At 53.5% G+C, this 25,751-nt stretch overlaps 1 protein-coding gene across 2 annotated transcripts in view; it reads left to right on the top strand.

Annotated features, from left to right (window-relative positions):
- The window catches only part of AP2A2 (adaptor related protein complex 2 subunit alpha 2), a 71,886-nt gene that overhangs the window by 20,963 nt on the left and 25,172 nt on the right, over window positions 1–25,751 (top strand). For both annotated transcript variants that reach the window (XM_036281128.1, XM_036281127.1), the window contains exons 2-5: window positions 9,667–9,735; window positions 20,654–20,796; window positions 21,990–22,183; window positions 24,201–24,330. In XM_036281128.1, the coding sequence (XP_036137021.1) occupies window positions 9,667–9,735; window positions 20,654–20,796; window positions 21,990–22,183; window positions 24,201–24,330 (536 nt within the window). The remainder of the gene's footprint in view (window positions 1–9,666; window positions 9,736–20,653; window positions 20,797–21,989; window positions 22,184–24,200; window positions 24,331–25,751) is intronic.

The following is a 25,751-nucleotide window of genomic DNA, read 5'->3' as shown; positions in this document are numbered from 1 at the left end:
GGCCGGTTTGGCTCAGCGGTTGGAGAGTGGCCTGCGGACCAGACAGTCCCTGGTTTGGTTCCTACTAGGGGCATGTACCCAAAACAACAACAACAACAACAACAAAAACTGAAGGGAAACATGAGACTGATTGCTCACCACATAGAGAATATCAATACTTGAACCAGACATTGTTAAAAAAATAACCAAAACCCAGAAAGAAATTCTGGAGTTGAAAAGAAAATAATTAAAATGACAAGTTCTCCAGGGGCCTCAACAGTAGATTTGGCTGGAAAAAAAGAAAGAAGCAGTGCACCTGAGAATAGGGCTGTTAAGATGACTAAGTCCAGGTGTGTGTGAAGGGACACCTGGATCCAGTCTAAGAAGCAGGAGGTGAAGTAAGAAAGATGAACAGCGCCCCAAGACCGTGGGACGCCGTCGGGCACACCGAGGCACCCACAAGCCTCGCGAGGAAGATGCAGAGAGAGCGTGTGAGGGCAGACTCCCCACGTTTAGTTTTCCTCTCGACTTCCACCTTACAGCATTTGCCTTCCTCCAGCGACACGGACCTAGAGCTACAGCCTTTCCCACGTGTTCGCTTCATTTGAAAAGAGGCTTTTAAAATGTGCACACTTGCAAACAACTTTTCTTCATGGAAATCATGCACATTAGAAAATTGAAGTCAGAAATCTAGTTCACCCAAAACGTGCACCACTCTTACAACCTGGCACACGTGAATCTGCACATGCGATTTGCTCACATGTTCACACGTGTACATGTGACTTAGTCCCCTCCTGTCACCATTGTGGGAGTCTGGCAGGTCCCCGAGAGTGTGAAGGGCAGGGAGCTGGCCCGCAGGCAGGTGATCCCGCTGGAGCCTTCCCTGTGCCGTGCAGCGCTGCTGGTGGGGCCTGGAGTCTGCGGCCACGCCAGACCCGCGAGGTGTCTCCACTCTACCGTGGCGTTGGTGTGGGCCCGGCTCGATGCTGAAGGAACAAGGCTTTAGGTGGCAGATGACATACGTGCCCCAAAGCCCTGGGGTGGCTGTGCCACCGCCAGTGCTCAGAAGGCACCTGATTGTGGTCTCATGCCTGATTCGTCAAGCCTTCTGCAGTGGCTGTGTCTCCAGGTCTTTGCCAGGCCCTGAGAGACCCCTAGGGCCTCCGCGGGTTTGCAGTTTGTATCTCTGACGTCTTCTCCAGGCCCCGACAGGCTCCTAGGGACTCCGTGGGTTTGCAGTTCGTTTCGGTTTTGGACAGCCAGTGTTTTCCTAGTACTTTCATCAGATGCAGCCCCCACCACTCCCACTTGATGTGTTGCAGGTGCTGGGAATCGGCTGGGCCCCTGTCCCAGCCACAGGGGTAGCGCGGTGAGTCCTCTTTGCATGGGGACAGCAGAAGCCCAGCGCTGTGCTGGGGCGATCAGTCAGTCTGCAGGGCGGGATGTGCAGCCAGACCGCTACTCTGCCCTTTGATCCTGGCACTGTAGCAGTGCCAGGCGGTCCGGCTTGCCCAGCCGCTCCAAGATACCCTCGACTCTGTCCCACGTGCCCTGCAGCCAGCGGCTCCAGTGGGGGTGGGGTTCCTCATGCAATCTGGGCCACCCATGGTCCTGTGGGGCCCACTCAAGAGCCAGCGCCATGATTCCCGTCAGCACTGCGTGCAGGTGGTCCCCATGACAAACATTAATGGACACATCCGGGGGACCTCCATATAGGGTACACTCATGGAGATGAGTGTCTGACACATCACAGCCAGTCTGTCAAAGGGTGAAGATAATTATCTTGAAAGCAAGAGGAAAGTGACCCATGGTCTTTAAGAGAGCCTTTAGATGGGGTGACTTCTTGAGCCATGAGCCCCTGGGCTGGCATAGACCGAGTGCTGGGGGAGAGGCTGTCCACCCAGAGGTCTGCAGCCAGCCCGGCTGATGGGGCTCAGTGGCTGAGCCTTGACCCTGCACCAAAAGGTCACTGGTTCTAGTCCCAGTCAGGGCGCATGCCCAGGACGTGGGCCCAGTCCCCGGTGGGGGGCATGCAGGAGGCGGCCAGTTGATGTCCTCTCTCATCGGTATTTCTATCTCTCTCCCTCTCCCTTTCCCTCTCTCTAAGAAACAAAAAATATATATGTGTATGTGTGTGTATATATATAAAAGAATTCTGTAGCCAGTAAAACTATCCTTCAAAAACAGAGAAACTAGAGCATTGCTAAATAAACAGGAATGAGGGAATCTGTTGCTAGCAGACCTGCCCTGCAGTAAATGCAAAGGGATGCTTCGGGCGAAAAGGCAAGGACAGAAGATGGCGGGACGCGTGGGGTGAAGCGGCGGGTAGACAGCCCTGTCGGCGAATGTGACAGCATAAGTACATGTTTGTAACTTCTTCCCCATCTGATTTAAAAGACAGCTGCTTACAACTAATTTAAATTAATTTTAATAGAGTTCAAACAAAACTATAATGACGGGCTTATAACATATAAAGAGGTAATTTGTGTGATAATAGCACAAAGGAGGGGGGAGGGAACAGAGCTATGTTGGAGCAAAATTTATCCTATTAAAATTAAGTTTGTATTAACCCAAACTAGATTGGTTTAAGGTAAGGTGTTAATTATACTCCCCAGGTAACTATTAAGAAAGTCAGTAGCGCTGGCTGGTGTGGCTCAGTGGTTAGAGCATCGGTCTGTGCACCAAAGGGTCACGGGTCTGATTCCTGGTCAAGGGCATGTACCTGGGTTGCAGGTTTGTTCCTTGGCCCTGGTTGGGATCGACGTATCTCTCTCACATCGATGTTTCTCTCTTTCTCTCTTTCATTCTCACCCCCCCATCACTCTTTCTAAAAATCAATGAAAAATATCCTCTGGTGAGGATTAACAAAAAAATAAAAAATAAAAAGGAAGTAACTAAAAAATGTAGTAAAAGAAACATGGAAATTAATAGATGTACTAAAAATACCTGTTTAATACGAAAGAAGACAGTGATGGAAGAGTACAGGAACAAAGACAGGACACAGAAAGTACAGCAAAACTGCACATGTAAACTCTACTTTTAAGTCATTGTCTTAAATGTAAGTGGATTAAACACTTGAATTAAAAGGCAGAGATTGGTAGAATGAATTTAAAGAAACATGATACAACTATATACCATGTTCAAGAGACTAAAGGTTAACAGATAGAAATCCAAGATGCAGGTGAGAGGAAGAAAATGGTGTGCCTGTGAATAGTAGCCAGAATGGCTGTGTTAATATCAGACAAAATAGACTTGAAGACAGAGATCACTTTTAGGGACACAGAAGAACATGTTATAATGATGAAGGGTCGGTCCCTCGAGGACACATGTCAATCATAAGCACATCTGCACCTGGTAACAGGGCCCCAGTGTGCGTGAAGACGGGGAAGTGGACAGTTCGCAATAACAGCTGGAGACGCGAATACCCTGTTTTCAGAAATAGGCACAACACTAGACTGAAGATCAGAGTGAACGGAAGACTCGAGCCCTGGAACCAGCCAGGCCTCACACGCCACAGACTGCCCTGCCCAAGGGGAGAAGCGCTCCTCTCCTTTGCACAGGGAGCGTTCTTTGGGTAGAGCCTGCGTCGGGCCACAGGAGAGTCCCACCTCTCGCAGGACTGGACGCACACCACCTGTCTTCTGCAGCCACAGTGCAAGGAGTTAGAGGCCAGCAACCGGGAAATTCACAAACTTGTGGGAATTAAATACTCTCCTGTATAACCAGTAGGTCAAAGAAAAAAACACAAAGGAGATTAAACACTTTGAGAGAATGAAAACAAAGCACACTGAAGTGTGGGGGATGCACTAAAAGCAGTGCCGGGACTTCGAGCTCTGAGCACGGCCTCCAGGAAGATCTCAGACCCTCCCCTGACGGCACCGGACCAGGAAGAGAGGAGCGAACAAAGCCAGAGCCGGAAGAAAAGGGTAGAGGTTAGTTCAAAGGCTGGCTCTGTGAAAAGACCCACAAAGCTGAGAAGCTGCTAGACTGACCAAGGAAAAAAAGAGAAGACTTGCCCTGGCCAGTTTGTTTCAGTGGTTAGAGCGTCAGCCCGAGGACCAAAGAGTCACGGGTTCGAGTCTGGTCAAGGGCACATACCTTGGTTGCAGTTCAGTCCCCGGCCCTGTGTCTCCCTCTCCCTATCTGAAGATAAATGGGGAAAAAGAAAAAGAGAGAGAAGACTCAGATTACTAATATCAGGAATGAGTGAAGGGGCCTTACTACTGAATTTGCAGAAATAAAAAGGATTATAGTGGAGTACCATGAATAGTAATTGTATGCCAAAAACTAGTAACTTAGATAAGATGAAGAAATTCCTAGAAAGACATAACTGAACTGCCTCAAGAAGAAAAAATCTGAATAGGCTTATGACAAGCGAAGAGTTTGGATTAGCAATTGACAACCTTTCCACAAGGACAACCCTGGCCCAGATGGCTTCACTTGTGATCGCTAACAAACACCTCAGTAGTCAGCACTATCTTTACAAGTTCTTTGAAAAACAGAGGAGGAGAACACTTTGCAGCTTATCCTGTGAGGGTGGTCTCACCCTGACACCGCAGCCAGTGGAGACGGGACGGAAGGCGACAGCCCACTCCATTGTGGACGTGGACGCCAAGCCCAGTCTCTGTGAGGCACCGGGTGGTGCTGTCCTGGCCCTAGGACATGTGTGGTTGATGGGATAGAACTGAGAGTGTGGAGGTAAACCTTTCCATTCGGCCAGAGCGCCAAGGCAGTTCGGTGGGGAAAAGAACAGTCTTCTAAACAAGTGGTGCCTGGTCGACTGCGTGACCCATGTGCAAAAGGATGAACTGGACCCTGCCACACACCCGGCACATAGCTAACCTGGGATGTCGTACCCCACGTGCAGAAGCTGACGCTGTGGAACAAGAAAACGGGAAGTGGCTTCTCAGATACCGCGACGTACAAGTGGTAAGAAGGTAAACTGGAGCTCATCGGCATTGAAGACTTGTGCTGCACATGCTGTCGAGAAAGTGAGAAGTTCTCGGGTCGGTTGGCTCAGTGGTTGAGCGTCAACCCAGGCACCAAGAGGTCGCTGTTTCGATTCCCGGTCAGGGCACATGCCCAGGTTGTGGGCCCGATCCCCAGTGGGGGGCATGCAGGAGGCGGCCAGTCGATGTCCTCTCTCATCGATGTTTCCATCTCTCTCTCTCCCTTCCTCTCTCTCTAAAATCAATAAAGAAAAAAAAAACCCAATGGAAAAATATCCTTGGGTGAGGATGAACAAAAATAAAAATAAGAAAGCAAGTGAAAAGACAACCCAAGAATGAGAGAAAATATTTGAAAATCATGTCTGGTAAAGGGCTGTATCCAGAATATTAAATCAAAGATGGACAAAGTGTTTGAATTTGTTTCTCGAAAATAGATACACAAATATTCAACAGCACATTAAAACTATCAGGCAGCCCTGGCAGGTTTGGCTCAGTGGTTAGAGTGTTGGTCTGCGGACCAAAGAGTCACGGGTTCGATTCTGGTCAGGGCACGTACCTCGGCTGTGGTTTGGTTCCTGGCTCTGGTCAGGTCGTGCGGGAGGCATCCTGTTGATGTGTCTCTTTCACGTTGATGTTTCTCTCTCCCTCTCTTCCTCTCACTCTATCTGAAGATAAATGGAAAAATATCCTTGGTTGAGGATTAAAACAAAACAAAAAAGAAACTATCAGGCAATGCACATCCAAACCACAGTGAGACGCCACGGCACACCCACTGGGTTGGCTGTAATGGAGTGACGGCAGGAACGGTGGTGCAGTCGTGGGGAAGCTGGGACGCTCACTCTTTCCTGGTGGTGATACAGAATGTCGCTGCCCTTTGAGGGAACAGCTTGTCACTCCTCAAAACGTTCACGTGGAGTGACCATGTGGGCCAGTGATTCCGCTCCTGGGTGTCCACCCATGAGAAACAGAAGTGTGTTCACATGAACGTGCATAGCAACGTTATTCGTGAGAGCCAAAGGCAAGCTGACGGTGTGATGCGTCCATGTGGTGTGCCGCCATTCAGCAGTAAAGGGACGACGGACTGACTCTTGCGGCCATGAAAACATAGCGGAGTGAAAGGAGCCCATCAGAAAAGACCACATGAAGATTCTGTTTTTTAAAACAAAATTTTTCTTTATTAATTTTAGAGGAAGGGAGAGGGAGAGAGAGATAGAAACATTGATGAGTGAGTACATTGATTGGCTGCCTCCTGCACACCTTCCCACTGGGAATTTGGCCCACAACCCGGGCATGTGCCCTGACTGGGAATCGAACCAGTGACCTCTGGGTGCAAGGGTGACGCTTAACCACTGAACCACACCGGGCGGGCTGAAGAGTCCGTTTCTGTGAGGTGTTTAGAAAAGGTCACCGTGAGAGAGGGAGCAGATGGGCTGCTGAGTGACTGCTGATGGCGGTGGGGCTTCTTTCTGGGGTGATGGACATTTTAGGGAACTGGGTGGTGGTAGTGGACGTGTGGCTCCAAAGATGCTAAAGCCAGTGTATTAGGTCCTTCAGACGAGGGAATTGTGCGGGGTGCGGATTATAGCCCAACACAGCTGATGAAAGCGCCCTGGTGGGCCTCGGGCAGTGAGCGAGGCTTCACCCTCTGAGGCCTGACCACTCCCACCTCTGAGGCTACTCTTTCCAGTCAGGGGCCTGCTGAGGGCGGTGCTTCTAGCGCTGTCACGAGGAGGAAGGTGAGCGTGTCCCTTGCGATGTGCAGCCCCTCCCTGTGGCCACACTGCTTTGGGTGTGCATTCTGCCCCGTTCCTCACTACAGCCCACTGATGGAGAAGCTGAGGCACAGAGAGGTTAGGCTGACGGCCCAGGGCCCATGCAGCTCGTGAGACCTGGGCAGCCAGTTGTGTCCTGGCTGGATTTCAGAGTTTGCTCTGTTGACCGCTGTGCTGACCACCTCCACACCTTCAGTATAATTGTAGCAGTGGTATCTTCCTTCAGGAATAGGCTTTTTGGTCAGTTTTGGTCTTTGGACTTAGTGAACTTACTTTATACACAGAGTAAAAGTCTTTATTTAGACCCAATTTTACTGTACATTTCAGACTTCCTACCTTCACATGTGGGTGCTTGGGTGTTTAGTAATAAGCTGTGACCGGCTCCTGTGACTGTCTTCCCAGGGCACAAGGCCGCTGGGGGTTAGCTCAGCTCGCAAAAGAGGAGAAACCGTGGACCCCAGGGGTGCCCAGAGAGTGACGGGAGGTCCTTCTGGATGCCAGGAGCTCTGAGCAAAGCCTGTGCCCGGCTGCTCCTCGCTGCTTCCTGGGCAGAGGTCCGGGCTGTCCAGGCTACTCATCAGCCAGCAGAGCTCCTGAGTCCACTGTGGGACGTCTGTTACCAGCTCAGTGTCTTCAGCGGCTGACAGACCCACTGCGTCTGAGACAGAGGCTGCACGGGGTGGGACAGAAGTCCGACTGCAGGTGTGCTGAGGCTCGTCGCTGCAGCCAGACTTCTGCTGACACCTGACTGTTCAGACTGGTTTCTGAAGTCTGCAGGGCAGCCAGCCACTCCCTCCCCAAGGCAGTTCTTTATCTAAAAAGAGTTTTGCTAGATCTGCTCCTAGCAATGCGGGGTGGCCGAGTTGTGGGTGAGGCCCACCATCTGGGAGAAGCAGCTTGCGTGAGCAAGAACTCGTGTCTCCAGGGAGCCCTGCTGGCCCAGTGCACAGGCTGTCCTTGCCACGTGGGGGTGGTGGCATGGTGGCATGCAGTGGGAAGGCCTAAAGCTGTGACTCGATGTGTGGATCTGTGTGTGGGTCGCCAGTCACCACGTCACACTGCCTTCCTTTGAGACCTTCCTGTGGACAGGCACCTGTCTCCCAGTGTAGCACTTTGGTTCGAACGGAATGCCCCTGGGTGTCTGCAGGGTTTGACAGAAGCAAAACAGCCATCTAGTTGTGGGCTGGTGTTTGTGGCCTTGTACTCCTGAGCCTCTTGCTGGTACTGAGAAGAGGGCATGGAGGCGACAGCCCTACTGGTGTGTGTACCACAGAGAAGCACAGACCAGATTCCAGTGCACCTGTGAGAAGCACACACACACACGAGTGCACACACAAATAGACGTGCATGGGCATGCACACGGTATGCACACAGGCATGCACAGGCACACACACATAAAGGCACACACAGAGGCACACACACATAGGCACACAGAGGCACGCACACAGGCATACACACAGGTACACACAGGCACGCACGCAGAGCTACAGGCATGCACACAGGCACACGCACACAGGCACACACATGGACACACAGAGGCGCACACACACAGGTACACAGGCATACACACAGGCACGCACACACAGGCATGACCTCCTGTGCACAGTGTTCTGTCCATACCTCGTCCAGGCCTGTGAAACCTCATGCTGTCTTCCTGCTGGGATGGCAGAAGGCTCCCATACTGTCTCTGAGGGCCTTTTCTCCAGGTCCAAAAGCCTGCTTCAGCAGAGACACTACTTTTAAAGAAAAATTTAAGGAAAAGGTGGCCCTGACCTGTCCTCATTCCTCCAAGGAATTGGCAGGAGGGCAGTGCTGGGAGCGTGAGTGTGGCCAAGGAGGTTTGGGCACCCCAGTCCCCTCAGGCTGCACCCCTCCTTCCCCAGAGCTGACTGCTGTGCTTTCTTGGTAAAAGTCTGCAACCCCTCCCCACCCCCACTGGGCCGCAGCTCCCCCAGGGTGGGCAGTGGTTCTTACCTAAGTCCCTGCCCCTCAGACAGTGGCTGCTGAGTATACTTGCCCCGGGGCCCTGCCCTGACCTCCGCTCCTTCGGGGCCTTTCTAGGCAGGAGTGTTCTTGAAGTCCACAGATGTTAAGCCCCGTGTATTAGCAGGGCTAGTAGTAAAGACAGTGATGGTCCAGGAGGGGAGGGGCTGCCTGGCTGAGGGTGAGATCAGTCCTGGAAGGGGTGGCGATGAGGCCCAGCGGGTGGCAGGTGGGTGTCTGGAGGAGAGCGCTGGTGAACCCGGTGTCGGGTATCTGAGCACCCGAGCAGCTGTGCCCCAGGTGCTCAGAAACCTCTCCTCCCCTGGAAGTACAGCCACTGGACCAGGACGCACCTGGACAGGGTCGGCCACCGCCAACTGGACCCTGCTTTCAGAGAGCGGGGGGTTCACAGGCTGGTTCCCAAACACCTCACCTCCCTCGAGGTGAAGGGTGACGTGTATTTCCACAGGGCTTGTTAGGACATGGCCCCCTAGGGCTTTTTCCACACCAGTCAGGGTGGAGCAGAGCAGATGGGGTCTGAGCTGACACTGCGCCTCTGCTTTCCGTACGTGCAGTAGGCCCAGGACAGGGCCAGAGCTCTGCTGTCACTGTGCACGAGCACTCCCCCTCACGGAGCCACAGGGTGGAGTGGTCGGAGTCCGTGGGCGGTGGGCTTCGTCAGGAGAGAAATGAAATGATCCATGGCAGTCAGAGTCGACGTTAGGAGTAAGCTGTTAGCTGCAAACGTCCAGCAGGTACTTGAGTGCCTCTTGTTTCAAAACGGGGAAAAGGCGAATTGAAGATGGTGTCAGGGCTGGCCTGTGTGGACCGGAGGCCTGGCCCTGCCCCCTGCCGCCCTCCAGGCTCTGCTCCTCGGGCTTCTGAAAGCCGGGATTCTGCCTTCGATCTTCATGTTGGTCTCATCAGGGGACAGATGCGTGCGCAGGAATCAGCAAACGTGACGCGTGTGTGCTCTCTTTTAGGCAAAAGCAAAGAAGCAGAAATAAAGAGAATAAATAAGGAGCTGGCAAACATTCGATCAAAATTTAAAGGTGAGTAAATGTGTGTGACACGTTCTGTTGTAAATTTATGTAGGTGGGATTCAGTCTTTTAATCTTGCCTTTTTTTTTTTTTTACTTTAAACCAAAGATAGTACAGTTTACTGTCATGGCTGTTAGAATTTAAAAGTGTTTCAAGTCAAGCCGTTGGTTGTTCTCAAGCTGTGTGATGTTTGTGTAGAGTGATCAGATGGCGTGGCCCCTTCCCAGGACGCTGGCCCTTCCCCGAGCTGGGGGATACCCGTCTTGACCAGTGCCCTCCACACAGGCCGTGGCCCTGAGTGTGAGCCCGCAGATCCCGGTGTGGGCTCCATGCCTGAGGCCCCGGGCTGCTTGCTTGAAGCTTGTGAGGTGGTCTGAGCACATGCTGTGTCGGTGTTTCTGCCGTGTGGATGACATCCCCGGCCCACTCAGTTTGTGGGGAGACTAACCCCCACCTCAGTTTGAAGAATGGTGGAGTGTTGGTTTTCAGCTTTAGGACAGATTTGTGAGAGGCTGGTTAGCACTTTAAGCCTTAGTCTTTTTTTTTAATCCTTATCCGAGGACATTTTTGCATTTATCGTCAGATAGAGTGGGGGAGAGAGAGGAGGGAAGAGAGAGAGAAACATTGACGTGAGAGGGGCACATCGACTGGTTGCCACCCACATGACCCCAACTGGGGTCAGGGACAAACTGCAACTGAGGTACGTGCCCTTAGCGGAAACTGAACCCAGGACTCTCTGGTCTGCGGGCCGATGCTCTAACCGTGGAGCCAAACCGGCCAGGGCTAAGCCTTAGTTTTCAGTTAACTGTTATGGGTTTGAGGCCTGGTTTAAGTCTCTGCAGACCTTAGAGACTGGCTGAAGTCACCAGGAGTCGCGGGTGGGAGAGGGCTGAACCGTGGGACAGGAAGGCAGGGTCGCTTGCTGGTGTTCGTTCCCCTGTGTTGCCAGGTGATGGGAAAGCTAGTTGGGTTCAGGGAGTTACTGACTGGGGTGGCCCCGCTGACCCTGTCGTGATGCTCTCAGCCAGGCCCAAGGATGCTCTCAGGCCCGCAGAACTCCTGGAGTCGTGTGGAGTGGGCCTGGGCTTAGATGTGCATTTACGACGGAGATGTTTGTAACTTTCGTTGCTTTAAACATTTTTAATGTATCTCTTCTTATTAAGACCTTATTTTTCAAAGCAGCTTTATGCTTACAACAAAATTAAGAGGAAGGTACAGCGATTTCCCGTATCTGCCCTGCCTCCCCCACGCACAGACTCCTCATTGTGACGTCCCACCATACGCTGACTCCGTCACAGGAGTGAGCCTGCACGGACCATCGTCACCACATCATCAGTTTACCGAGTCCACAGTTTACATCAGGGTTCATCTCGCTGTTGTACGCTCTTTGGGTTTGGACAATCGTATAGTGAATGTGCCCACCAGCACAGTGCTACTGCCCTGAAAGCCCTGTGCCTGCCCTCCCCTCTCCACCCCTGGGCTCTTCCTGTCCCAGAGCTCTCCGTTTCCAGAGCATCACGCAGTTGGGGTCAGACCCTCCGGAGCCTGCTCACCCTGGCTGCCTCACTTGGTGACGTGCATTTACGTTTCCTCCGTGTCTTTTCATGACCCGATGGCTCATTTCTCTTTAGCACCGAGTAGCCCACGGTCTGGATGGGCCACAGTTTACTTATCTGTTCGCCTCCTGGGACATCTTGGTTGCTTCCAGGTCCTTGCAATTTTGAACTAAGCTGCTGTAAACACCCATGCGCAGGTTTTTTGTGGACGTACATTTTCTGCTCCTTTGGGTAAATACCAAGGAGCACAATTGCTGGATCGCACGGTGAGTGTGTTTGGTTTTGTAAGAATCCGCCAAACAGCCTTGCAGAGCTTCTGTCTGCACCATCTGCACCCCCGCCAGCAAGGGGAGCTGCCCGCTGCTCTCGTCCTCCCGGCAGTGGGGGTTGGCAGTGCTCTGGGGTCGGGCGTCCTCACAGGTGCGAGGTGTCCCGAGAGGTGTCCTGTTGCTTTAACGTGCACGTCCCCGATGACAGGCGCTGTGGAGCATCTTTGTGCTCACCTGCCATCTGTGTGTGTTCTCTGGTGAGGGGTCGATGGCTTTAGTGCTTCTTGAAGGGAGGGACTGTCACGTGGTGGTGAAGGTCCCTGCTCTGAGGCTTAGGAGCTGTCACCTTGTCAAGTCACTTAACCCTTCTGCGACTCTTTTCTGAGCTGTGAAACGGGTACTGCTGGTCCCTGGCGGGGCTGTCCGTGAAGCAGATCCTGAGGTGGGATCGGAGGACGCGGTTTAGCAGCGTCACAGCAGTGACAGGTGCAGAGAGGAGGCAGGTTGGATGGGGGCAGGGAGGCATCAGGGGCAGAGGTGGGTCTGCCCGAGTTGGCACTAGCCGACGGGCGCTTTGGAGTGCAGACTGCCCATTAGAGAGGTCTGGCGGTGGATGGGATATGGGGACAGCAGGGCCCTTGACCGTGCCATAGCTCCTCTGTGGCTGGAGAGCCTAGGAAGGCGGACCCTGACAGCGGACCCCATCCGCTAACCACTGGGCAGCCGCGGTTTTACAAAGGGAGGCCCTGTCTGCTGTATCGGCTGGCTGTGTGGCGACTCCTGGACAGAGAGCGAGTCCTTATACATGTTGCTCACGTTGCCATTATAAAAGTTCACGGCCCTTCAGATGGTGAGTCTTCTAGCCGTCCGTCCAAATGCTTTGGGACAGACGGAGACTGAGTTGTTTTCTCCACCTTCATGCCTGTCTAAGCTGTGCCCTTCTGTGTAGGGAGGAGGCTCCTCCTGTCAGTTAACCAGGGGCATGTGTGTCCTGCATAGCAGCAGGTACGAGAACACCCAGCCCTTGTCCACAGTGCGCTCTGGGGGCTCCCATTCCTCATGGTAGAGTAGATGGTGTAGGTCCGTGCCGTCCCCTAGAAATATTGTGCAGGTGACATGTAGCCACACACAATTCCAGATATTCTAGTGCTCACGTTAGAAAAGGAAAAGCAAGCAAAAGAAGTGAATTTTCACACATTTGATTTAATCCAATACACCTAGATGACCACTATAGTGTGCAACCAACAAAGAGAACGCTGAGTATTTCACACTGTTTGTGCTGAGTCTTGGCGCCTGGTGTGTGCTTTGTACTTGGAGCCCAGCTGCCCTGCAGCAGGAGCCATGGGGCTGAAGCCACCCCATTGGACCATGCGGAGTGAGACCAACCCTTTAACTGAAAACAGCTTGAAAAGAGCCCCAGTGAAAAAAGTCTCGACTGCATCATCGAGTAAGAGGAACAGAGCGTCCTGGGCCTCACCCAGGAGGAGGTCTGGGCTGCGCAGGGAGTGCTGCCCGCGGCCGTCTGTGCCTTGAGAGTGCTGCCCCTCTGGAGACACAGCCAGGAAGCAAAGCCCTGCTTCTGTTGACCTTGAGCTTCCAGGGTAGGTATCAGCCAGGTGACTTTGCCCTCCAGGGGCATTTGGCAGTCTGGAGACATTTTTGGTCGTCACATCTTGGGGTGGGAGGGTGCTACTGCCATCTAGTGGGTGGAGGCCAGGGAGATGGCTGAACACCTTCCAGTGCACAGGAACCCCTGATGTGAGCCCCCTGGCTAGCAGGGAAGTCAGAGCCCACCCAGAGTGGAGACCCCTCTGCTGCCATCTGAGTCCCCAAGGCAATGCCCCGGGGCAGCAGTGACTTGGATGAGAGCCAGCTCTCATGGCCAGCAGGGCTCCACACACCTGGAAGCTCTGCAGAACCTCAAATCTTTCTTTGTTTTTTGTTTTTCAGATACAGTGGGAGGGTAAAAGAGGAAGAGAGAGAGAGAGAGAGAGAGAAACATCGACGCGAAAGGGACACATCGAATGGCTGCCACCCACACAACCCAACCAGGGCCGGGGGCAAATTGCAACCAAGGTACATGCCCTAAGTGGGAACCGAACCCGGGTCTCTCTGGACCGCGGGCCGACGCTCTAACCGCTGAGCCAAACCGGCCAGGGCAGAACCTCAAATCTTAACTTGGGTGAAGGTAAGAGAAGCAGCCCTACGTGGGGAGATGCTTTACCAGGGCTGCAAAGCAGTCCTGCTGGGGGCTTTCCTATGTGGCACGGAGTATGGACCATCAAGCACATGCAGAATCCTGGTGCCATGGCCAAGCAGCAGAGACCTGGAGCCCCAGTCAGGGTGCCATAGAGAGCAGGGTCACTGCTATGAAGAAATAGTCAACAAATCTGAAAATCTCTGCAGTAAACGCGGAAAGTGTAAAAGGTGACAGCAGACTTTGTTTTTTGTGTTTTTTTAAAGAGATTTTATTTTCCTGAGGCATTCTGTAATTTTTTCAAATCCTCACCTGAGGACACATTTTTTTTTTTCAGTTTTTTTTTTAATTATTTTTTAAAATCTTTATTGTTGAATGTATTACAGATGTTACTCATTTTTCCCCCATTGATCCCCTCCTCCCTCCTCCCGCCCCCCTCCCGCCTTTTCCCACACTGTTGTCTGTGTCCATTGGTTATGCATATAAGTTCTTTGGTTCATTTCTTCCCAGCCCCCAAACCCCCCTTCTCTTTGAGGTTTGTCAGTCTAGCAACCAATTTGTTCTTCTTAATCCCTTCACCTTTTTCACCCATTCCTCCTACCGCCCTCCCATCTGGCAACCAACAAAATGTTCTCTGTATCTATGAGAATGTTTCTGCTCTGCCTGTTCATTTCGTTTGTAAATTCCATTGCCGATAGATATGTATTCATTGCCATTTTGTTTGTTCATATATTTTATCTTTTTCTTCAAAAAGACCCTTCAACATTTCATATAATACAGGTTTGGTGGTGATGAACTCCTTTAACTTTTTCTTGTCTGGGAAACTCTTTATATGGCCATCGATTCTAAATGACAGCTTTGCAGGATAGAGTAACCTTGGTTGTAGGTTCTTGCTTTTCATCACTCTGAATATTTCTTGCCATTCCCTTCTGGCCTGCAAAGTTTCTTTTGAGAAATCAGCTGACAGTCTTTTTTTTATCCTCGCCCAAGGACATTTTTCCATTTTTTGTACAGATAGAGTGGGAGGGAGAGAGAAGAAGAGAGAGAGAGGGAAACATCGATGTGAAAGGGACACATCGAGTGGCTGCCACCCGCACGACCAACCAGGGCCGGGGACAAACTGCAACCGAGGTACATGCCCTTAGCGGGAACCGAACCTGGGTCTCTCCGGACCACAGGCGGACACTCTAACCGCTGAGCCAAACCGGCCAGGGCTCAGCTGACAGTCTTATGGGAACTCGCTTCCTGGACTTGTATGTCTGTTTCCTTCACCAAGTTAGGGAAGTTTTCTGCCATTATTGTTTCAAATAGGTTTTTGATTTCTCATTCTCTCTCTTCTCCTTCTGGCACCCCCAAGATGCGAATGTTGGCCCGCTTGAAGTTGTCCCAGAGGCTCCTTACACTATCCTCATTTTTTTGGATTCTTTTTTCTTTCTGCTGTTCCGATTGGTGCTTTTTGCTTCCTTGTATTCCAAATCGATGGTTTGCTTCTTGGCTTTACCTACTCTACTACTGAATCTGTGTAAATTATTCTTTATTTCACTTAGTGCCTCCTTCATTTCCGACTGTGCATCCTTCATTTTTTTATTTTTTTTTATCCTCACCCGAGGATATTTTTCCATTTTTGTACAGATAGAGTGGAAGGGAGAGAGAGGAAGGGAGAGAGAGAGAGAGAGAAACATCGACGTGAAGGGACACATCGAGTGGCTGCCACCCGCACGACCAACCAGGGCCGCGGACAAACTGCAACCGAAGTACGTGCCCTTAGCGGGAACCGAACCCGGGTCTCTCTGGACCCCAGGCCGACGCTCTAACCGCTGAGCCAAACTGGCCAGGGCCATCCTTCATTTTTGACTGGTCCTTTTTAATGCTCTTGAGGCCCTCACTAAGTTCTTTGAGCATCCTTATAAGCAGTATTTTGAACTCAGCATCTGTTAGGTTGCTTATCTCCATTTTGCTTAGTTCTTTTCCTAGAGTTTTGTTTTGTTCTTTCATTTGGGACCTGTTTCTTTGTCTCCTCATTTTGGCTGCCTCCCTGTGTTTGTTTCTGTGTATTACTTAACGGGAGGTATGGGGCTAGCTGAGACCAGATGCTGCTAGTTTGAAAGAATTTAGGAAAACCTGAAGCAGGATTCAAGACAGGCTAATCCTATGGTTAAGCAACTGGCAACAGCTTGGGTGGGCCTGAAAGTTGGGTGGGGCGGGGCCTCAGAGAATCACCAGGGTGGGGCAACCAGTGTGAGCCAGGTTGCTGGAGTCCCAGATATGGCAGCTGTCTGCCGCCCCAGGGCAGGGCTCACCAAAGGAACAAAGGCCTCTGACAGCACTTTTGTCCTGGAGAAAGCCCCCTCTCCAGCCCTCGCTCCAATGCCAAACAGCTCAGTGCTTCCCTGTATGTCTCTGGCACCCCTTGAGCTGCCTCCCCTCCGAGCTTAGAGGGAACAAGTCCGATAAGTCTGTGCGTGGGCCTTTTAAGAGGAGCTGCCTGGGGCTCCAGCCCCCTCAGCCTCCCTGAGCCTCAGTTCCTGCTGGTTTTTCCAGCCAGAAGCTAAGGGGACTCTCTTCCTGGCACTGGAACCCTGAGCTGGATGCCTGGTATGGGACGGGGACCCCTCAGTCTTCAGGGAGGACCTTCCCAGCCGAGGTGTCCTCCTGATTTTTATCCACCACACATGAGTGTGGGACCAGCCTGTCCCCTCCGCCCTCCTACCAGTCTCGATGCAGTTGCTTCTTTAATTCCGTAGTTGTAGGACTTCCATTCAGCTTGATTTCAGGCGGTTCTAAATGATGGTTGTTCTGTAGTTTAGTTGTAACTTTGATGTGGTTGTGGGAGGACGCGATACCGCGTTTACCTACCTGCCATCTTGACCGGAAGTTCCCACCCGAGGACATATTTGCATTTATCTTGAAATAGAACGGGAGGGAGAGACGGAGGAAGGGAGAGAGAGAAATATCGATGTGAGAGAGACAAATCGAGTGGTTGCCATCCACACGACCCCAACTGGGGCTGGGGACAAACTGCAACCGATGTACGTGCCCTTAGCAGGAACCGAACCTGGGTCTCTTTGGACCACAGGCTGATGCTCTAACCACTGAGCAAAACTGGCCAGGGCACAGCAGACTTTGAAATAAGACCAAGTGGGACTTCTAGAGCTGAGACCTGCAGAGACCCCGTGAAGGACTCCATGGGTCACGGTGTGACGGCAGACACGGTGGGAGAGAGAGTCAGCGCCAGGACAGTTGGAAAACCTGTCTGGACCCCGCGTGTTTCCTTGCTTGTCCTCATCAGCCTGTGCTGTGATCTTACTTTGTCTGAGTGCTGCTCAGCCGGCGGTGTCTGCTTTTGTAAGGGTTTCCTTCGAGAAGCGACAGACCCTGGGGCACAGACAGGATGCCTCTGTGGCTGTGGCCAGGTGTCTCTCCTAGTCTTTGCTTCAATCTGCACGGTCAGCCAGGGACATGGCTGTCATTGTTGTCACCCCTATTTACAAGTCTCGGTTTGATGTTGCTGGGATTAGAAACGATTCTAGCCCAATACTGAAACGAACATTTTGAGGACTGTCTCAGACTGGGCCAGCCAGGAGAGAAACCTCACCGTGGGGTACAGGGACATTTATTGTAAAGAATGTGGTGCTCTAACAAGGTGACAGTAAAACACAGGACACGCTGTGGCCTCTGGGGCTGAAGGAGAGCCCAGGAGGACAGGCTGGAGGTCCCTCCTTGGAGCATGGGGTAGCTCAGCCTGCTGGAGAGCAGTGGAGGTAGCTGGTTTCGCCAGGCCTGGGCACAGGCCACGGGGTGGGGGGTGCAGGGGGTCAGGGAGGCATGCAGAGGGTGGGGACCCTCCTCTGGGCAGCCAAGTTGCTAGTGTGAGCAGGAGCCCATCTGGGCGCTGGGGTCATGTTGAGAGGACCGTGGGAAGGTTATGGCTAGGGTGGGGTTGAGGGGTAGTTGTGGGACCACAGAGCCCCTGTCCTCCCTCCAGCTGCAACGGGGCTCCTTCCTCAGCTGTCTCTCCAGCACCACCTACCGGACAGCGACGGAGAGACGCTCAGGGGCTTTGCCCTGGCCTGCGCATCCAGGGTGTGTTTGGAGCTGACCAGGAGTTCTGCCGTGTCCTGGTCATGAGTTTTGCAGCTGGAAGCAGACTTAGGCTCCTGTAGAATGTGGAGCCAGGCCCAGCAGTGCCCGTGGGGCCGCCAGGATGCTCCCCTCCTCGTGCACACTGGCCTGGGCCTGCTCGTGGTCCGGCAGGTGGTGGGAGCGTGAGCAGCGCACACACTTTCTTGTTTTAAACTTATTTATTTTTAATCCTCACCTGAGGATATTTTTCTACTTATTATCAGATAGAGTTGGAGGGAGGGAGAGAGAGAGAAGCATGGATGTGATAGAGCCACCTCGACTGGTTGTCAACCTCATGACCCCACCAGGGCCGGGACTAACAGCAACTGAGGTGCCTACCCTTGACCGGAATCAAAGCCCAGGCTCATGGTCCATGGGCCGACGCTCTAACTGCTGAGCCAAACTGACCAGGGCCACTTTCTTTTTAATTTTTATTTTATTTTTACCTGAGGACATTTTTGCATTTATCTTCAGATAGAGTGGGGGGAAGAGAGAGAGAGAAACATTGATGTGAGAGACACATCGACTGGCTGCCACCCACACAACCCCAACCAGGGCCGGGGACAAACTGCAACTGAGGTACGTGCCCTTGGTGCAGCGGGTCATGACCCCTTTGGGAGTCAAACGACCCTTTCACAGGGGTCGCCTAAGGACATCAGAAAACACCTATTTCTGCCCTGGCCAGTTTGGCTCAGCGGTTAGAGCGTCGGCCTGCGGTCCAGAGAGACCTGGGTTAGGTTCCCTCTATGGGCACGGATCTCGGTTGCAGTTTGTCCCCGGCCCTGGTTGGGTTGTGCAGGTGGCAGCTACTTGATGTGTCCCTTTCACGTCGATGTTTCTCTCTCTCTCTCCCTCCCACTCTGAACAAAAAATGGAAAAATGTCCTCGGGTGAGGATAAAAAAAAAAAAGAAAACACATATTTCCGATGGTCTTAGGAACCGAGACCCCGCTCCTCTATCCGACTCCAGGCAGTTCTGCCCACATGCAGATACGCCCACATACAACATGAGGAACTATTAAAGGGTTGCGGCATTAGGAAGATTGAGAACCACTGCCTTAGTGGGAACTGAACCCCGGTTTCTCTGGTCTGTGGGCCGACACTAACTGCTGACCCAAACCGGCCAGGGCTTTTAAAAATTTATTTATTTTTCATCCTCACCCAAGGATATTTTTCTGTCATCAGATAGAGTGGGAGGGAGTGAGAGAGGAAGAGAGAGAGAAACATCGATGTGAGAGAGACACATTGACTGGCTGCCTCCCACAGGACCTGATCAGGGCCCGGGGACGAACTGCAACTGAGGTACGTGCCTTTGACCAGAATCGAACCCACGACTCATTGGTCCGTGGGCTGACGCTCTGACCACTGAGCAAACCGCCTGGGGCGTGCACACACTTTCTCGATGGAGACGAGCATGCAGGCCGCAGAGCTTGTGTTCCCAGGCCTGTCACTGCAGCAGTGGGCAGAGCCCCTGGTGTCCGGGAACACACGAGCGGTACTGAGGCAGGGTGTGTTGATGTCTCTCAAAGTGCAGAGGTGGCCCTGCCCCTTGGTCCACAGCCCTTGGAGCGGCTGCTGCAGGAGGCCAGGTCTTGGAGGGCTCATGGCTCAGAACTTGCTGGGGAAGCTCTGGGCTCCCTGGGAACCCGGCACAGGAAGGGCAGCCTGCAGCCAGCGCTCAGCGGACCGATCCCACGCTCTGTGGCCCTGGCCTAACTCCAGCACACGTCGGGGCAGTGCGTGGAGCTGCTCTGCAGGCCGTGGTGCCAAACCTGCTGTGGCCTCCCGACCTGCCAGAGGGGCGGCGGGGCAGGGCGGGGTGGGGCGTGCTTGGGGGCCGCTGATGGAGAGGAAGGGCTTCCTGCTGTGGCAGCCGCATCACCCCGAGCCCCCGCCTTTCTGGTTGTCACCTCTGCAGTCGGCTCGCGGTTGGCTCCAAGGAATATTTTACACTTTTAGAGTGATGCTAGAGCTTCTGTTTTTTTTATTTTTTAAATCCGTGCCCAAGGATGTTTTCCCATTGATTTTTAGAGAGAGTGGAAGGAAGAGAGGGAGGAAGAGAGAGAGAGAGAGAGAGAGAGAGAGAGAGAGAGAGAGAGAGAGAAAATCGGTGTGAGAAAGACACATCAATTGGCTGGCTCCTGCATGACCCTGACCGGGCTGGGGATTGAACTTGCAACCCAGGTGTGCGTGCCCTTGACTGGAATCAAACCTGTGACTCTTAGGTCTGAGGGCCGAAACTCTAGCCACTGAGTCACTCTGGCCAGAGCGAGCTTCTGGCATTTATGATGGCAATGCACAGTGGCCCTTTAAAAGGGGCATTTTATGTTCTGCCAGCAACAGGTTTGACTGTGCCATGGTGTCCAGTGAGGGTCAGCGGCGTGACCGGAGGATGGAGTCCTGTTGGTCCTTCTGTGTGGTTTTTGGGGGGATTTGTTCTAAAGCTGGTGTGAGACAGAAGAGTATGTAGACTGTGTTTATCTGCCTAAATGACTGAAGTTATGTAGGAGATTAATGTGCTGGTTTAAGGCAGGGCCGGCTCCAGGAGCCCTGGGGGATTGTGACAGATCAGAGGGTGTCCCCAACCGTGCCGGCCCAGGGCTGCCCTGTCCCGGGAGTCCACAACTCCTGCTTCAGGTATTCTGGTTTCTGTTTTTAGGGATCAAACATTTGGTTTCTGGTGTGCACTGCCCAGAGGCCATTCCTGGCTAGCACAGGCCTACTGTGTCTGGCGGGGCTGCTGCCTGTCTTGTTCCTGCTGTTGAGCTCTCGGCTTTCCTTCCTAGGTGACAAGGCGCTCGATGGCTACAGTAAAAAGAAGTACGTCTGCAAGTTGCTCTTCATCTTCCTCCTGGGCCACGACATAGACTTTGGGCACATGGAGGCCGTGAACCTGCTGAGTTCGAACAGATACACGGAGAAGCAGATCGTGAGTGTAGCTGCGGGGTGGGGGCGGGGCAGGATAGCATTGAGGAGGGGGGTCCAGATGTTGACACCTCCTGACCAGCGCAGCTCTGCAGGTACCAGGAGTGCCGTGCAGGGTCTTCTGATGAGGTGGCACTGCTCCCACGTGGGCCAGGCCCCAGCTTCTGGCATCTTCCTGGATGGCCCTGTCTCTTCTCAGAGTAACATTGTTTCTGTATGTCTGCTCCAGTGCTACAAAGTAACATTCCTTCTATTTGTCCTAAAACTTAACTTACGGAAAGTATAAAATAACCTAGATGCTCCAGGAATTTTATTGTGTTGGTATTTACTCAATAAGAATTTACTGAGCATTTGCCATGGACCAAGCAGTGTACTGAGGGGACTGCTGGGGGTACGGTGACCAAAAGCAGCTGTGGGCCCAGTGGGGAGATGGCATCAGATAGCCCCACAAATAGAGGATTACAGCTCTGGCCAGTGCCCAGTGAAGGAGGGGTGCCGAAGCTGCTGGGACCCTGAGAGACAGGTTCCGGGGGAGGGCACCCTGAGCCGGGACTGAAGGCTGAGTAGTAAGTGGGAGGTGAGGGGGCGAGCAGGGAGCCCAGCAGGAGCACACGAGGCTGGGGGTGCAGAGCTGGGAGGGCGGCAGGGGGTCATGTTGCCTTCTTGCGGAGACCAGGCGCATCTTGAGAAATCCCTGCGCCCCCTGCCTGGGCAGTGGGAGGAATGTGGGGTGACATGGGCTGGAGGTTGGCCTGGGTGGAGAAAGGAAGCTGGGGCACAGAGACAGATTCAAAAGAGAGGGGGACAGCAGTCAGCTGGGACTCTGGAAATCACCCTTGTGTTTTTAGTTCCAGTCAAGGCAGGCCCCTCCCTTCTGTTCAGGACAGTGGTGAGTCTGGGCGCCTCATAGCTCACGATGGAGAAGAGAAGTGAGTGGGACTGGGGAGAGGGCCACGGGTCTGATTCCCATGGAGCATCTGGCTGCCTCACAGGTCCATCAGCAGGACGTCCTCGTGGCAGAGGCTGAGCTTCCATAGCGGAAGTGGCGTTCCCATGTAGCTGAGCCCTTCGCGGCGTGGCCCAGCGGCAGGTTGTGGTCATGCTGCAGCCTGGCACGTCTGTGTGGGTCCTCTGGGGGCCTCGGCCCACATGGACCTGGATGGGTATGAACTTCCTCCTCTTGTCTTCTCGATCCAGGGCTATCTCTTCATCTCTGTGCTGGTGAACTCTAACAGTGAGCTGATCCGCTTGATCAACAACGCCATCAAGAATGACCTGGCCAGCCGGAACCCCACCTTCATGGGCTTGGCCCTGCACTGCGTCGCCAATGTGGGCAGCAGGGAGATGGCCGAGGCCTTCGCCGGGGAGATCCCCAAAATCCTCGTAGCTGGGTATGTGTCTTGTAATTTGTCGAAATATGTCTCTCAAAGATCAACTATGTTACTACTTAGAGAATTTATAGAATGAATTAATGTCTGCATTTTACATAGTGGGAGATGAGATACAGTTTAGACAACAGGAGAAGTCCAGTCTGCCTCCCAGCCCCCTCCCAACCAGGCACAACCAAACCGGGAGGTGGTTTCAGCCTCACACAGGGCCATGGAGGAAGGGGGAGGGGCACAGTGCCTCTTCTTACCCTTTCCCAAAGCATCACTGGGAAAAGGCCGCACTTCAAGTCCCGAGAATTCTTTGTCAACCACCCGCCTCCTTGAATTTGGTGACACCGTGTGGGGCTGAGCAGGCAGCTCTGGCAGAGGTCAGAGTAGTGCTGGGCCCTCCTGGGCCCGGGTCGTGGGAGGCAGGGTGCCCCTCGTGGGCCAGGACACTCTGCTGAGCTGGGAAACGAACTGGAGCCATCCCCATGGCATGCGCCTGGCTGACGAGGGCCCAGTCCAGGGTGCTTCCTTGGGACTCTGGGACTGGGTCCTCCAGGACGGTGCTGGGCGACATGGAGAAGGCCCTCGGCTGGCCCTGCAGAGAGGTGAGCAGCAGAGCAGGCGGGTCTGGACCTGGTCCTCAGAGGCTGGTCTGCCCCAGGGACCTTAGGCTGTCACAGCAGAGGGTGCTCTGCTGCATCTGCTGGGGGCGGCCAGGGAGCTGCTCCCCATCGCACAGTGCACCCAGCTGGCCGCACGGCCCTGTGGCTGTGTCACGGGAGTGTCTGTCACTCCGGGCAGGAGGAGGAGTCAGCTGGGTGAGAGACCACAGACAGCCTCATGGCAGTAGAAGTCTGGAAAGCACACACTCCGAGAAGGCAAGACCCCAGGGAGCCAGCAGTCCCCGTCCCACTGGAAGTCTGTGCCGTACTTCCCTCCCCTCCTCGGATGCATTGCTGACAGTGGCTGCTGAGTGACGCCTTGGAGCAGTGTGGGAGCTGGGCAGGTGGTCCGTGCATCAGTCAGACTCAGGGTTGGGAGCATAGAAACAAACCCCACTCCAGGCAAGAGCCATGTTCCACGCTGCACTGGTGGTGTGGACAGCAGACCCCCTACGGCCTTGTCAGCCACCGCCCAGACAGAAGCTTGGCGAGTAGGCCTGGCTTGGCCGCTCTTGGCGGATGGCAGGGGCCAGAGAGAGGGCCAGGCATCCATTCCTGCTCCCCAGGCTGTTTGCGTCCAAAGGTAGTTTCTTTCTAAAGTAGTTTTTTTTTTGTAAAAGAATAGGGGGTAGTTTGGGGGTTTCTCATGTTGGTTTAGACTCATTTTGAATAAAAAAGCCAAAAGAGAGGTAAGCGGTAAAGACAGCCCTCGAACCCTCTTTCCTGCAGATAAGCCGAGCCCCAGAGCTTTGCAGGCAGACTAGTGTTCTGACAGCCTGCCCTGGGCACTCTGAGGGGGGCTGGGGTGGAACTGGGCTGGGGTGGGGGGAGGTTGTCAACAGCGCTGGGAATGATCTATGCCTTCAGCCAGCATCCGGCTGGGACAGAACCCTTCCTGGCGTGCACAGGGTTCCCGCCTGGCCTCCCGGGGCTTCCCAGACGGAAGCTGTGCCTCTCACAACCGGCCACTCAAGGGCGCAGGCTCCTAGAGCCGCTACATTGGGCCGTCTGGAGGGCATCTGGTGGTGGTTTTGGAGATGGTCCTTGGGTTGACCAAAAAAATGTGCTTCAACAATGAAAAACATGGCTGCACCTCCAAGGTCACCTTCAGCAGTTGGGGAAGCATTAGAGCTGACCCTCTTTGAGAGGGGAGGGTAGCAGGGAGAGGGCTCTTTGCTGCGGTTGTGTTTGATGTGTAGTCCTGGAGGCAGCTCTTTAGAGCAGACCCCTTGCACAGGTGGCATGTGCTTGGTCACCCAAGAGGCTGAAGCGCCCTCACTCTGCGAGTCCTTCAGCCTGCCCACTGCCCCCCCCCCCCCCGTTTGGGTGTGTTGTCAAGTGGTCAAGTGACTGCTGTGGCTGTCTTTCAGAGACACCATGGATAGCGCGAAGCAGAGCGCCGCCCTGTGTCTGCTGCGTCTGTACCGGACGTCCCCCCACCTCGTCCCTGCAGGCGACTGGGCGTCCCGAGTGGTGCACCTCCTCAACGACCAGCACTTGGTAAGCACTCTGGACAAGGTCCACCCTTCCCCCTGAGCAGCCTTCGTGGGAATAGCCACTGTGATGGAGCTCCTTATGGTTTCTCTCAGTGTCAGGGCCACGCACACAGCGCCGTCCATGGAGCCTGTGAGCGCCCCTTTCCTGGGTGATGAGTCGGACATGGTCTCTGGCTCAGCTGGAACTCGGCGTTGGGGGACCTCCTGCAGGCCGAGCTGCACAGACACCTGCCAGAGGTCAGCGTCTCCGGGAAACCCCTGTGCAGTGAGGGAACCCCAGTGTGTGCATGAGGACAGGCATGGGTGGATCTAGTCAGTGGCTGAGGCTGGACGTCCTCACTGGAGGGCGCAGGTCAGCTAGGAGCAGGTGCTGGACAGGGCCTTGTTTTGCCTGAGTCCTGTTGCACAAACGACAGAATCAAACTGCAAGACAAACAGGACGATGTTCCTGCTGAGCAGAGGGTGTGAGTGTATTAGCTGGTTACTACAATTTTTCTCAGAAGAGAAATCTGGACTTCTGGTCAAGATGGTGGCACAGGTAAAAGCGGTATTGCATCCTCCCACAACCACGTCAAAATTACAACTAAACTACAGAACGATCATCATTCAAAACCACCTGAAATTGAGCTGAATGGACGTCCTACAGCTACGGAATTAAAGAAGCAACTGCATCGAGACTGGTAGGAGGGGCGGAGGCAGACGGGCTGGTCCCACACCCACGTGTGGTGGATAAAAATCAGGACGACATCTTGGCTGGGAAGGTCCTCCCTGAAGACTGAGGGGTCCCCGTCCCATACCAGGCGCCCTGCTCAGGGTTCCACTGCCAGGAAGAGAATCCCCTTAGCCTCTTGCTGGAAAAACCAGCAGGAACTGAGGCTCAGGAAGGCTGAGGGGGCTGGAGCCCCAGGCAGCTCCTCTTAAAGGGCCCACGCACAGACTTATCGGACTTGTTCCCTCTAAGCTCGGAGGGAAGGCAGCTCGAGGGGTGCCAGAGACATACAGGGAAGCACTGAGCTGTTTGGCACTGGAGCGAGGGCTGGAGAGGGGGCTTTCTCCAGGACAAAAGTGCTGTCAGAGGCCTTTGTTCCTTTGGTGAGCCCTGCCCTGGGGCGGCAGACAGCTGCCATATCTGGGACTCCAGCAACCTGGCTCACACTGGTTGCCCCACCCTGGTGATTCTCTGAGGCCCCGCCCCACCCAACTTTCAGGCCCACCCAAGCTGTTGCCAGTTGCTTAACCATAGGATTAGCCTGTCTTGAATCCTGCTTCAGGTTTTCCTAAATTCTTTCAAACTAGCAGCATCTGGTCTCAGCTAGCCCCATACCTCCCGTTAAGTAATACACAGAAACAAACACAGGGAGGCAGCCAAAATGAGGAGACAAAGAAACAGGTCCCAAATGAAAGAACAAAACAAAACTCTAGGAA

The sequence above is a fragment of the Molossus molossus genome, unplaced genomic scaffold, assembly GCF_014108415.1.
Source record: "Molossus molossus isolate mMolMol1 unplaced genomic scaffold, mMolMol1.p scaffold_m16_p_31, whole genome shotgun sequence".
Lineage (NCBI taxonomy): Eukaryota > Metazoa > Chordata > Mammalia > Chiroptera > Molossidae > Molossus > Molossus molossus.
The sequence above is the reverse complement of the archived record's forward strand: the minus strand, read 5'-3'. Positions and strand labels throughout refer to the sequence as shown.